At 37.5% G+C, this 15049-nt stretch overlaps 1 protein-coding gene across 2 annotated transcripts in view; it reads left to right on the plus strand.

The window, feature by feature from the left end:
• The window catches only part of RNASEH2B (ribonuclease H2 subunit B), a 39260-nt gene extending 24480 nt beyond the window's left edge, over nt 1-14780 (plus strand). For both annotated transcript variants that reach the window (XM_069802745.1, XM_069802744.1), the window contains exons 6-11: nt 1874-1938; nt 3174-3279; nt 6308-6386; nt 7336-7378; nt 12000-12080; nt 14032-14780. In XM_069802745.1, the coding sequence (XP_069658846.1) occupies nt 1874-1938; nt 3174-3279; nt 6308-6386; nt 7336-7378; nt 12000-12080; nt 14032-14139 (482 nt within the window). In that variant the 3' untranslated portion in view covers nt 14140-14780. The remainder of the gene's footprint in view (nt 1-1873; nt 1939-3173; nt 3280-6307; nt 6387-7335; nt 7379-11999; nt 12081-14031) is intronic.
• The last annotated feature ends 269 nt before the right edge of the window (nt 14781-15049 follow it).

Raw genomic sequence — 15049 nt, forward strand, 5'->3', positions numbered from 1 at the left:
GTTTGTGACTTTCATAACTCACTCTAATTCTTCAGAGGTCTCAAATATTGTCAGTTTCTAGAGTTTAATAGTCAAAACTGTCAAGCACACAAAATATTTTCAAACAAACTGATCTCTGAAGGGTTCAGTGTAATTATTTTTCACATGTTTTAATGAAAATGGCTTCACAGTTCTATGTTTCCTTTCCCTAACTGAGTCACTTTGAATCATGCTGGTGTGGGTGAGTCTGCCTGGGAATCGGGACTAGAATTACTTTTCAGCATGGGCTGAGGAATGGTGGCCGGAGGATGTCCCTTCCTCAAACATTCTTAGATAAGAGAGGAATCCACAAATCATACTCACTCTACTTGGACCCAAACCATGCTGGCTCTTTGAGAAGCAGGTTCAAGTATCCAGAGCGTCTCCCCCATTTTCTGCTTCTTTTCTTTCAGAGCCGTTTAGAAGCTTCTGAGTCCTAAAGGCTGCAGCCACCAATGTCACAGCTACTTGACCTGCAACTGATCAACTTCATGAAGCAAAGTGTATATTAGTGTTTTTTCCCTTTTTGCTCTGAAGAATTTTTTGCATTTTACTCTTCTACAACTGTTGAGATAGATTTAAACTTTATCTTGTAAACAGCTTTCCTCAACCTTTCCATACCCCCTACCACACATACACAAACAGCACAAAATAGTTAGCTATTTGTATGCAATTTGAAAGAGCCAAGATAAACCCCAAAGAAGGAAATGCTGAAGGAATCATAAATACTGTGTTGTTGTTTGCAAGGGGAGAAGGAAACTCCACAAACCGAGTATTGGAATATGATACTGGATTAGTAAATGACATGAAACAGACGTAGGTATTTATGGGAATGGTATACAGGAGATTAAAACTTACTGAAATACCTGTTAGACAAAGACTGAAACACAGTGGTCTCTAAAATCTCCTGTGAAATCTTTAACTAGGCATTTCATTCCATTTCCAAAATGTAGCTTTCTGTGAATTAATACTGAATTTTTATACTGAAATTTCTATGAGCCTTTGTATTTTCTCTCTCATTTGCCTCAGCATCGTGAACTCGCATATCTCCAGATAACTGATCACATGTGAATAACAAGTGTTCGTGATACCCTAGTTATCACAGGGGAAACACTTTCTGAAATTCTTATATCATTGAGTTAATTTATGTTGCTCAATAAATCATAAATGAATCATGTACTTCCTCCCACGAGGAGTGTGTTTCACTAGTTTGGATTCTGTATTTTCTTTTGACAATATATTAAACTACATAAAAGGGGGATAGAAGTAAAATTTTTGCTTTAGTCGTCCTGTGAAGTGAGAGGGGAGAACTGGGAGAACTGATAGGAAAAGGGTTTCTTGAAAGGGTGGATGGTTTGTCTTCACCAACTATGTGTCCTGGCCCCCTAGTAGGTGCTGGAATTCAATAAGTAAAGATTTAAGATACTATGTTTTAAAGAAAAAAAAAAAAAAAAAAGGCACTTGTGGAACCAACATTTTGTGTTGTGAACTACATAGTTAAAATGACCAGTCTGGTGACACAGGTCAGTGAAGGTTTGGCAAACTACAAGAGCTTGAGAAGAGTCTTAGTGAATTCAGGCAGCCCAAGATTACAAATAAATAAATAAAATATGTGCTTTGCTGGATTTGGGCCTAATTAAAGAATTGTCAAGTTGTTCAGGCTTGTGCGTATCAGCTCAGTCTGTTTATTTTTCCACATTTCCGATATTTTTGAAACTTATTGCCCTGATATCAAACATGTGCAAGCCGCAAATTAACTTTCATGCTGTATCTACAACTTCAAAGATTTTAAATATATTGAAAATGCAATACAAACCAGTCGTGACTTTCTTTCCCTTACTTTTTTTTTTCTCAGAGATTGGCAGTCAGAAATTCCACAAATACAGCCAAGAGAAGACACTGAAGTGGTTAAAGAAAAAGGTACTGTGTTTCTCTCTTGCTTTCAAAATTGCTTTGTGTTTAGAATAAAAATGCTTATTAGCTTGTCCATATGTGCATTTGAGTCATGTGGTGTGCCTCTGTTCAAGGTAGGTCTTCTGTCCAAGAAGGACAGACATCACAGTAAAATTGTTGCACTTGGGAACGTGATGAGGTATTAGAGAATTGACAAGTTTGTTACGTTTCTCTTTCTGACGGGGCTGGCACGAAGAGTATTCATGGAGTGTAGGGAGTCAGAATAAGCTGAAGTTCATCTTATTGCTGTGTTTTGTAGGCTTTACATAAGGTGAGGGGCTTGTCTTTTGCTTCATCCACTTCACAGATGGGCTAGAGAAGAGCTTTGACTGTTGCAACTTTTAAATTCTGCCATGCTTTAAAGCTGCACAGAAATGCCTTGGTTTTGTGCTACAAATGGGTTTCCTTGTGAAGTTTTGGCAGAGTCTCTCAGAACTGTCCCGGTATGGTTGCTGCTATCCTGATCCAATCACGCTGTTCAAGAGGTCTGTACAGTATGCAGAAAATAAATTGGCGTTAAAGCTAAGCTTGATGTGGTCTGTGTTTTGGTATAAAGAAGGTGAATCTCGTTTTACACATGCACATGTGCCCCTATTATCATGCCACTTTGTAGAACAAGATTGTATGCATCACATGATACAAGGAAGCCTTGTCATTTAAATTAGTCCACACAAGCACAAAATCTGGTCTACTTTCTGCAGTGATGAGGCATGGCGATACCTATTTTGCAATCGATACCTGAATATTTACATTTGAACAGGTACCTGTTAGTGTTGTTGAAAATATCTTCTGCCGGTTATCTCTCTATTAGATCCAGTATAGCAGTGCCTTGTAAAGTCCTTAATCTTTGATTTCCATCAGGACTGCCTTTGCAGTCCATCTGAGCTCAGGCATTCTCTGTTCTCTGAGCAGGTGTATTTCTCACCTGTATAATCATGGCTCTTGCATCAGAGTAGCTCAGCTCATCTTAGGATGCTGCAGAACTGGTGCAATGTTGCCAAGGCAACATGGTGAAAGACATGCTAGTTTCTTTGGGTTTTTTAAGCTCATATGCTAGTCATTACAAATGTGTATTAAATTTCACCACAGTCCATAACTTGAGTGTTTTATATGCTTGAAACAAAATTACAAGACCTTTGTCACTGCATTAACATGTGCATAACAACACTGATACAGACATTTCATTCTGTGGTTTCCTATAGGTCAATCAAACAGTGAAAGCACTTAAAAGCAACAATATATCTGTAGGTGAAAGGGTACATGCAGCTACATACATCAGCGGTAAACAGATCACAGATACTAAAGAAGGTAAGAAAACTAAGCATTGTAATGAATTCCATTTTTGTGAAATCGCATATGTGGAGATAAAACACATGATTAGAATCTAAAATGTATTGAAATTGGCCTTTACAGTAAATTTATTCCTTGTACAGATAATTCCATGTATGTTGTGACTCTGCCTTGACTTTTCTGAGTTCTTTGGTATCTTCATAGGATGACATTGTAATTAACAGTAGGTCTCAGCTGGGGTTCTTTTAGCTTCTCCTTAGTTTAAGGAGAAGACATTTTGCTCAGTGAAATATATGCTGAAGTGCTTTGCTGAACTAAGACTGTCTTGGACAGTAGGATGCATGCTTATTATATGAGTATCCACCTAATAAGTGTCTCTGTATTAGAACTTTTTTATTATTATTTTTATTAGCATGCAAATGCTCTTTATAGAATTCTCCAAAAAGGGAAAGGATCTTAAGAAGTCATAGGCACAGAGTAAAAGCTCCTGGTCCAAACTTTACTTCAGGTGACAAATGTGTAGAATACACAAGTGTGTGCTTATTAAGGGCAAAAACTTTAATAATATGTATATTAAATTGCCCTGAAATTGACAGTCCTAGTACCAAAAAGTCTGGAGTGATCCTGTTTCTTTCTAGTCACCTTTTCCCTGGGGAAGGCAATGTCCTGAATGTTACTGGGATATGAAGTTGTGTAGAGAAACCTGAAAATGGACTCAGAATAAATTCTTTGAATGTTAATGAAAATGAAGAAAGCTTTAGAACAAGATGTACAAAAGCAAATTGTTTCTTATTACAAAGACATTCGGAAGTCTGCACGCTGTTGAAAAATAAGGAGAAACAAAGCAACTTGCTGACGAAGTGGAAAATGAGTTACCAAGTAATGATATCAAAGGAAACAACATAAATGAGATTTAAGAGGCAACTAGACAGTTTTATAGAACAGAGATTGTAATATATGGTTTTTAAAAAGAGGCAAAGCTGCAAAACTTGTGATTTTAACTTTACAGTAGCTTTTCATCCTTTTCCCCACCCCCATTTTTTTAGATAAAGGGAAAATTGTCCTGAGAGCAACCATCTTGACTGTGCTTAAATACTTTATCTCTGAAATTTGTAATTAAATAGCTCATCTGCAGTGTTTTTTCCACCTTCCTCCTTACTTAGAGTAACATGGATATAATAGTCTTTTTAAAAGCCTTCTTTTAGATTTAAAAGAGTAGCACTGAAATAGGGAATACTGGGGGTTAAAAGTAGGTAAGTTTTGGAGGCAGTCCTACCGTATGTAGCAAGGTGAATGACAGGAAGTCAAATGGACCTTACTCAACACTAATAAGACTAATTTTCTTGTCTGATCCTTTCACTGCCATGACAGTGCAATTTATTTCTTTATTTATGTAGAGAATTGCTTTCATAGGGGTATTATGAAATTTCAGTACCTTATAAATAGATGGGTATATGTAGTTAGCATCTACAGATGTTGTAGGGCAAAAATCTGGGAGGATTTAATGAGTGCAAATGGGGAAGGAGGGGAGTTTTAACATGTGAGACCTGAATATTTCATTCAGAAGACAAAGAAGGGAGGTAAGCAAGTATTCCTGATGTTTGACAGGAGGTTAATAATAAGAAAGCAAGGCTAGGGTGAGAACATAGACTCCCTACAAGGCAAACAGTGGTATTTTAAAATTGGTAAAGGAAGTCCGTGAAGATTGCTTCAAGGCTGAAATGCAAAGAGAATGGATTTTGTATTTAGTACAAAATATAGCAGTTGACTTGGACTCAACCATTCAGTGTCATAATGCAAAGAGTGAAATGATGGGAATATTTTTCTTAAGCGATAAATTGGACATACTAAGTGCTGAGGTGAAATTGTCTTGGATTGGAATTATTTCTTGTTCTCTTCTGACCCTAAAGTGGGCTTAGGGAGTGACAAATCCTTGATGAATCTAGGCAGTAGAGGAAGGAGAAGTGCAGATAGGAGATACTAAGAATTTGATGTCGGTATAGTTGAAATGCATATGCTGCTGTCAGTTTGTTAATGTTTTCTGCTTCCGTGCCAGTTTGCATTGGGCTTTTTAGATTGAAAAAAAGAGGAAACTGTCTCTGGCACAGGAGAAATAGTTCCTTACCACCCTGAGGCTAGTTTACCACGTGCTTCTGAACTCTCTTAAGTGTGTAGGCATATGAACAGATAGAGCTGGCCTGTTGTAGATGGAATTCAGAGGCGAGATTTTAGCTTAATGTCTGTCTGGCAAATACTTCCTGTGCATGGGTGCAGTTGCTCCCTAGCAGCCCCAACAACAGCAAGTTTAAAAGATCCAGCCCATGATCAGTAAGTGCTTGTGTAAAACGTGACCGGAAGAGATCTGGTTTAGGACTTCATGTTATTAAAAGGTCACTGGTTTTTTTTTTCCCAGTCTCTCAGAAAAATATTTATAGCAGGAGTGCCCTGTACTGAAAACAGCTTCTAGTAGTTCTTATTTCCACAGATAATTATCCCATTTTGCCAGTGATGTTTAGATAAGCCTTGGCATTTTCCATAAAGTACTGAAATTAAGTACAAGACTTTGAAATAGACTCATTGTCTCATCTAATTGTTTTCAGTTGAAGCCAGAAAATGTACTTTAGTACTGAAGCCCTTGCCAAATAATTGTAAGATCCAGATGCTTTAAAATTAATGATTGCATGTTCTGTTGAGTCAGCTTTTTACTTTTGCAGGTTTTTAAAATTTAATTTCTTCGGAAAAATACATGATATCTAGTATTCTCAGAAAGTGAACAGCTTTTGTAAAGTACATACAGCAGATATTAATAACATGTGCTGACAAAGTGAGTGTAGTAAGTCTTTACTTATTTAAATAAACCTACAAGTGTCATATAACATAAACTACTCAACACAGAGAACCATCACAATGTATCCATTAGAAGTCTCTTACTATTAATTCAACCTTATGATTTATGGTAGAGCATGCAACATGGCTAAGGCAACGTGACTATATAATGTGAATGTTCCTTTTCTTCTCCTTCCCACTCCCTGCCCTGTTCCTGAAGACTATGTGCGGTATGCGCATGGGTTAATATCAGAATATATTCCTGAAGATCTGAGTAAGGAGTTGTTAAAATACTTAGGGTAAGTATTGTTCCAGCTAGCTATTAGTTTTATATGGCATGCATTAATGTCCTTTCGGTCATTTCTATTGAATACTGAGATTTGTTCATCAAGGTTGCAGTGAATGACACAATACGATTATATTTGCCACACTTTAAATGTGATTTTTTTCAAATGTAGATTATGCCTTTCTGTTGTTCCTATCATGCTAAGGACCATGGGCTGGAGGAGAGATGTAATATATAAGTCTGATATGTCTGTTATCGCAGTTGCACCATGAAACCCTGAGCAATATATCCATTTTAAAGCAAGGCAGGGAAGGAAATCCAAAGAGTTAAAGCAATTTGTCCAGAATTGTCAGGCATGAGCAGCAGAGCCAGGAGTAGAATCCTTATCCCCAGTTGTCTTTCCTTTTCCCTACTCACTCGGTGCTTCTGGGATTTACCTTCACACATCTAACCTGTGTTAGTTTATATTTAAATCTGGAAGGTGAGCCAGCATCCTCATCCTGGTGTTCCCTGCCAGCAGCAGACTTTGCTTGGAGCATCACTGGGACCCTGCACCTGCCCCTCAGTTCAGTTCTGTTCAAAGGGTTCTGTTATGGTGGCCTATGGAAAAATGTGCAATTTGCAGCTTGAAGTCCCATAGCTTAACAGTTTCACTGAAGAGATGTTATGTGTTTTATAATATCATCTTACTAATCGCCAAGGTTTTCAGAAGTAAGGTGGAGTTTTCCTGTTTTCGTTGCCAGATCTAAGACCTTTTAAAAGAGTCCATGTTTCTGTATGGTGCCTGCCTCTGTTTTAATCTTAAGTCAGAAATACAGAGTCCATGAGCTGCTTTTTTTGCGAACGCATGCCATGTGTGAGCAGCTGATAACCAAAGCAGCCTTTGTGGGGAAGGAATTGTAAGCTTTAGGTTGTGCAATTCAGCTCTCTTAATTTATAACTTAAAATCTTTTGTTCTACAGGCTCCCAGAACTTAGAAGCCCAGCACCAGAGCCACCATTGAAGGTAGGAGAGCATTAAGATATTGATAGATACATTGTGTTGTAAGCTAAGTTCTCTGAATTATTATTACAACTAGACTAGGCTAAGCGCTGGGTGCAGTACAATAGGTAAGCTGGCCTTGTGAAAAGCCAGTCTGAAATAATGCAAGTAATTTACCAGGTACTTCATATTTTTTAATAAGGAATGTTTTGGTTGGTTTTCCTGTTTAAAAAAGGGGAGGGAAAGCGAGAGACGTATTTTATGGTTTTGGTCAGCAGTCTTTTCATGCATGTTTTGCTTATTTAGTTTTATTGAGGTTGATGGGACAATATGACCTCATAGGTTTTCTTTCATATGTAATTTATGAGGACCCTGAAAGGGACCTCCTGGGTCATGGATTCCCAGACAACCATGTTGGATAATCTCTCATACACTGACCATTCTTCACTGTGAGTCTCATTAGGATTTTTTGTTTCCATTACTTCTCTTGGAAGACTGTTCTATAACCTCATTCCTCTGATGCTCAGAAACCTTCCTGTAAATTCCACCTTGAATTTATTCATGGCCAATTTATTCCCCTGTGCTTTTGTGCTAACTTTGTCATTGTTTTTTTAATTGAAATGGCTCTTTTCCCTCCCTAACATTAGTTCTCTCAATGTGTAAAGGGAAAACATATATCCTTTCTGTTTTCATTTTGTGAAGCCAAACTTGGTTGTGTAAGATGGGTTCTCCATTCCCTCATCATTACAGGAATATTCCAAGATGAATTCAAATGTTTCAAAACAGGTGACCAGAATCATATATAATTATTTATGATAAAACCTTTATTGGTGCAATATGATGGCATTCTTCCCTTCTTGTCTTTTATCTCATTAAATCTTAGAATCCCATTTGCCTCTATTACTGTGTGATGTACCAGATAGCTCACAGTCATGCTGTGAACAGTTAAGACACAGTTGGTTTTTTTTCTCCACTGCAATTTTTAGTTGATCGGCATTCAGATTTATGAGACATTCATGCCGTTAGCTGCTGTGTACATGACCTTGTACTTCTGCACATTTCATCCGTTTTTAATGTTTCCAGTCTTGAATGTTCTCTGGCTTTTCCTTCACAGTGTTAAAAGCTCTTTAGGTATTCATAATGCTACTCGGTGTACATTCAGCAAATGTTAGCATGCTGTTATCTTTAATTAACCATTAATGAACATTTTGAATAGATACTGTTCATGGCACTCGACTAGTAATCTCCATCTGATCCAATGACATCCCTTTCTGCCTTATTTGCCTTTGCTTCCCTTTTACCCAGTTTCTTACCTACCTTAAAATTCTTGTGTGATCTTTGTTTTCTATAATTTCAGTTGCTTAAGTGGCACCATGTGAGGTCCTCTGGCAATCCTTCACATTTTCTGTCACCAGAAAATGTGTTATTCTTGAGAAAAAAAGATAAGTCAGTAGGCATTACCTATGTTTAGTTTTCATTTACTCTAAATCTTTAATTATTCTCCCTTCTTTCACTTTTTCTCCCCGCTCCACTCTGATGAGGCCTACTATCACTTTTTCCTCCTCCTTACATATAGATGGGTGTTTGGCTACTCTGCAGCAATATGGTCCCTACCTGATAGAACAGTTGCCAGGTTTTGCCTTTGGACTTGTGATTTTTTAGGCAGTCTCCCAACAGTGTCAGCCTATTGAGTTTTACGTCTATGTTGAATAGAGTGATTTCTATTCTCTTTTCTGCCCCTGTGTTTAACTTCTTCATCTTTATTGAAAACAATTTACTGAGGTAAAGGATTTATTCCATTTTGAGGCTATGCATAGATTAGCTTTAATGTCTATGCAATCCTTACTGTATAGCAGCTTCACTTTTTCTTTTTTGATTACTTTTTTGCCTCTGTGGCTAAAGAACCTTCTACTATTTGTTTTAATTTCCTTTCCAAGGTCTAACTCAGCTTGACTTTTTGGCAGTTCTCACTTTATCCCAGTATTACCTGACCCCTAAAACAAATCTTTTTTTTTTTTTTTTTGGCAGTCATTTTTTCCCCATTCATTGTAGAATTCTGCTTGCTCCTAGTATATATATTTGGGGGGGGTGGAAGGGGGGAGAGGTATGAATGACACATGACTGTGTGTCCATCTGTGTGAGCAAGGGGGAACATTCATATAGTTTAGTCTGAGAAGTTCTTTTCCTCAAGATTTTTCACCTTGTTTGAAGTAAAAGATCCAAAATGACTTCTTCCATCTTTTTCTTTTACATTCCAAGTGTCCTCCTCACACATCAAGTCCCTTTGCTTTGACTTTGCAAACCATATGCCTTACTTCTCTAAGTTTGCCCCTCTAGAATCAAGAACCCCACTTTTGATTATCCTTTCCATTTAATTTAAACTGAGGCACCCTATGTCTATTGAAATTAGGTTACTTACTACTCTGACCTTTGCTGCAATGTCCTTGCTACTTACCGAAACAAAGTCTAAAATAACCTCATTTCTGGCTGGTTCAGTGACTGTTCTGTTAAGCAGTATGTCAGCTAGCACATGCAGGAGTAATTGGGCCCTACTGTTATTAATAGCATTTGTTCTCCAATGTATATCCATGGATAGAAGTTATTTCCATGTGGTTGGACAATTGTTCTGGCTGCACAGTTACTTGGCCCTTTGATTCAGTTAAGAATTATCTTTATGCATTGTAAGAAATATTAAACACACATCAGGAGCCAACTGATAGTCATTAGCCATATAAGCATGTTACAACAACTATATTAAACTACATGTGATGTACATTACATATTATGTATGAATAGCTTTTATACCATTGGGATAGTTCTGAGAATCTATTTTTAAAAATAGTTTTATTTCAGCAGTTTGGTTACAGAGGAAATGAGGCTTAGAACTGTTCAGTTGTTGGGCAGTGAAATCTTGCTGAGGATCTGATTAATTTCCAGAGCACTGACCAGGGTGTGTATGATGCTTCTGTGTTTAAGTCTTTGAAACTTCAGAGATTAAAACACTCCTTTATTTCACAATCTCAGAGGAGCAAGGCAGGCTTGTACACTGGAACCTATAGTCTCCTTCAGACCATTTTTATTCACTTGCATTGACATTTCTCTTCATGAGGGCAAGGTGTATTGACAGACATAGTACAGGATTATTGCAAATAAAGGTGGGTCTAACATGTATTCCCTATTATGGTAAAGTAATTGCATGTTTAGAAGTGATTTTAAAATAAATTCTGAAAGGAGGAGAGATTTAGAAACTTCAGTGGTTAACAGAAAAGCTATGACAGATTCATAATACAAGAGTAAACTGGGTACAGTCTGGACTCTGTGATTTAATGATTAAATAAAAATTACATGTTCTTTGTATTAATTGTAAGCCATTGATCTTGTGTTGTAATCGTCATACTGTCCAGTTTGTCAGCATAGGCAGTCTGGCCGTTGGCAGATGATGAGAGACATCTACAAAGAATATGTAGGCTCTGCTACAACTAAAGAACAAATGCTTTGCTGAAATGCAAACATTTTGTTGTAGGTTTTAAAAACTTGTTTATCAGATTCCAAAAAGAGGAGAATAGTAATTATTCATTAGATTGTCATTTCAAAATGTACTCACAACACAGTAAACAGCCTTCTAGAGAGGCTGATCCAGATGCCATTGAAATCAAAAGAAAAGGCTGCTGTTGGATCTGGTTCTAAGAGCTGAGAAATCTAAGCTGCAGACCTGGCTTCTGTGCCAAAGAAGGGGAGGAAAGAGAGAGAGATCACAAGCACCATAAACAAAATGAATAAAACAGGATTTTAAAATGTATGGTACCATCCAAGTTGCTTGCAAAATCACTCTCTTTGGCACAAAAACTAGGAAGGCCACAGTTTAGATTTCACAGGATATTAAGGACAGGGTAGTAATATCAGATATATAATAATAATAAAAATAGTGTTGTAAAATACTATATACTTTTTTTTCCCCTTTGGAAACATACCAGGAAGTTTTCACCTTTAAACTAAACACATGCTCACAGTTTATGGAAAGAAATATTCATTCTTACAGCCTGATCATGTGAAGTGCCGAGAACCGTTCACTTCCATTATTTCTGAAGTTAGAAGGCACACAGCACATGCAGAGTCAAGCTTCTTAATATACTGTTGGATTCAAGTGATGAAGCAGTCAGCAGAACTATGTCAGTGTTTCACTGTTGCCAAACTGTAGAAGCTAATTACTTCTAAAGGTTGTGCACAAACAGATAATAGACTAGATGATGGACCAGAGCCTAGGTTCCCTGGCTGTTAGACACTAACTTCCAACAGTTGCTCCATAAAGGTTCTCTGAATAGACTCTGACACCAAAGTCACAGTCATGGAAGTTAAAAATGGGATTCAGGTGATTTCTAGAAGTCATTCTTCAGAAAGCTAGGAAGAAGAAGATGCTTCCCCTGACATTGAATGATCTCTTCTGAATACTGTAGAGATGGTATATATCCATGTGTAAAGAAGACAATTACAAAGAGAAATCTTCCACTGTTACTGCAGATTCTTCGGTTGATTGCCAGTCCTATTTTGGTGCTATCGTTACATTATAAAGCCAAAGCTTTAAACTTCCATGTGTGTACATCATAAAAGTGGTTGACACAGCAACTTCCTCACTCTAACATTTCAGAAAAGGAAATTATCAGATGTCCCTGTGGAAGCAGAAGAAGACTATACTAAGTTTAACAGCAGCAATCTGAAAACCAAAAAGGTAAGCAAGCCTTGCATTCATACATGTTTTGCTAAAGCATAGATTAATACCCAGCATTAGCACAGAGTGCCTATTTTCCTCCTCCAAAACACATCAGAAAAACAAATACAAAATGGCAGATGTCTGTAGTTTTATCTCCTTGAACTTTTCATTCAGATTTAATTTGACTTTGATAGTCTTAATGTCCCATTCGGAACTCTTCTATACTGTTACTGTGTGACTGTATTTTATCAGCGAACATTCCAGTGAACCTCACAGGCTTTGACACGTGTTAAGGTACTCAGCTAGTGTTTGCAAAGCTCTTTGAGATGTTTAGATGAGAAATCCTATGGCTTAGTGATAGCAACTGTTACATTTCAGTTATTTGAAAAAGTAACAAAGATGGCAGCATTCACTTGAATTCCAAGGGATGCTAAGACAGGCTTTATTTTTACCTAGAAATATTGCTTGTGCATTTACTTATGTCAACTTAATGAAGTTAAATCAACACAGAGCTTGCTGATTGCCAGCTCCAACGCAAGTTTGGACGCCAATTCAAATCTGAGTCCAGTGGTGCCTGCCACTGTACTATTCCTAGGAGAGCAACAGGGATGTGAAAAGAAATAGATTCTGACTGTGTGCGCCAAGGTTGTGAGGCTTGCACTGGCTTATTCCTCTGAACATTGAAAGAAAATGAATCCTTCTCCAGTCTATTGGGAACCAAAAAGGCACTCTGTGCTGGTCTTGTGACCTTCAGACTAACGCTGACTACTCTTTAGCCCTTTGCAAAGAGAAGCAGCTGGTGACAGATGCATTCCATCCTTCCCCCAAAGCCCCCAGAATGTTTTGTACTCGGGGCACATGCTAGTTTTGAAGTAGGAAGAGGATTGCCCCCTAAGTGAAGGTGATAAATAGTTTAAAGTATGTATGTTTACCCCCTTCCTCCATTATGTACCTATAGCTTTTGAACCGAGCATAAAGATAGAAATAAACTGAGGAGAGATAATTCATTTTAACATTAAATATGATTTACTTCTGAAATAATGAAGCACATTGATGAGAGAATCTGGGAAAGGAAAGATAGCTCTTGGACTCTGTACAGTATACTACTCTTTTTTAAATACTTTGGCAGTGGTTTTGTTTGTATAGTAACACAGACGATCATACTGTTGTTGCATATCTCCATCCTATCCATAACCTTCTAGCTGATCCCAAGTATTGTAATTGTGAAGTCCTGCAGACTGAGGAGTATCATAAAGAAAGGTCAATGCAAAGTTTTCTTAATAGGGAAAACAGCTAGAGATTTAAAACATAACATTTTAAAATGTAAGAAAGAAAAGAGGTCAGCTTTATAAAATGTGGCTCATAAAATGTGTTTTAGGTGTAAAAGTCTGGGAAGTTGTCCCAGTGGCCTCGAAGTGCTTTTCAAATTTTAGTTACCTTCTTCATTCTTAGTTCTTCCATCTCTGTTCCCTTTATTTCACTGTGCATAGAGTCTTTGATAATAAATCAGTCTGAATTATTCATCATCTGTAATGCAAGGCTGTAATTCAGCCTGCTGACAGCATAATCATGAGATTGAGTCGGAGGGTACAGTATGCATCTGTTAGATTGCGTACATTATTCCTCTTAATGTACACTCAGGGATTATCCCAAAGTAAACGTTTGAGTTAGGGTACCTCATTCTGCAGAAAGGAAAGATGTTTTACCTCCTTGTCCTTGTAATTGATTCTCTGTCTTTGTCTGAGGCTAAGTAATTTGTGACAAGTATTTTTCTGTTTGAATAATCTCAAATTTGTTTTGTAAGGTTTCTCTCCTACAATTTAAAGCCTGCATAATATTATCTTTACTGCTGTATACTAAAAAAGCAATTCAACTTCTTGCTTGACTTCTGTATTTAGGAGTTTGTAGCTTATACTCCCCTCCTATGGAGATGCTGCTTAACTTTTTCTGTTTATCATTTCACTAACAGGCAAACAGCAAGATGTCTGCAGCACAGAAGGCTCTCGCCAAAGTTGATAAGAGTGGAATGAAATCCATTTCCACTTTCTTCAGCTCCAAACCTAAAGCATCAAAATAAAGACTCGTTCTTGAAAGAGTTTTATACAGTGGTTATTTTTATGTTAAGCTAAAGATGTCTCCTGGGCTTTTTTGTTGGTATAGCATATGCAGGGCACGTCTATGTACATGGTGGAGTGTGTTGAAGAGATCTGTGAGTTAGTGTTGACAGAGCTGTTACGCCTCAGCAGGGCAAGGCAGTACCATGCAGATATTCCAGCCTGGGTCAGGAAGAGAGCCTAGCTGCATTAGCATGGTCCTGTGAGCTGAGAAGCAAGATTTAGCATGGTACCATACTGAACTGCTGCTTGTTCTAGAATAAGCTCAGTCAAGGCCACCACAGAGTTTTCTCCATTGCACTCCATTCTGGGCTGGAGACATGCCCTCTTTTGAGTTTTTAAGGAGTTTTTCATTCATAAGGAGCATTATTTTTTGAGACTTTCTGGAGATTTTTACACAGTATAACACCAGAGTAGGATGGCATCATTAGATTTTTACGTTGACTCAAGTCTTAAGTGCTGATGTAAGCATTGCCAATCGTGGCAATTTATTGAGGCAAAGATAGTGTCTATATTGGGATTTGGGTTGTTTTGAATATGCTAGAAACAAATTGCAATAAATGTCAATGTGCATGTAATGCAATAAAGTGCTTTGTGTAACAAATCTGTGCGTGTTGTTTTTGCTGTATGCTTCAAGAGTTAGGTTAGGCTTCAGGACATTTCTTAAGGGGTTTTGGTATTTTCCTGTGTATAAATTTTAATCCTTAAAGAATTACAGCATCACTTTGGGCTTCCATGATAAATTTCTTAACACATAGCAATATAGGGGTATTTTTATGTTGAGTTCCAAGGTCAATAGGTCCTTACAAAAATAATTAGGGAAAGATTTATTTAAAGGCAAAACTGGGATTTTAAAAGAAGCCTATTTCGAGC

Source organism: Haliaeetus albicilla, chromosome 15 (genome assembly GCF_947461875.1).
Source record: "Haliaeetus albicilla chromosome 15, bHalAlb1.1, whole genome shotgun sequence".
NCBI classification, from domain to species: Eukaryota; Metazoa; Chordata; class Aves; order Accipitriformes; family Accipitridae; genus Haliaeetus; species Haliaeetus albicilla.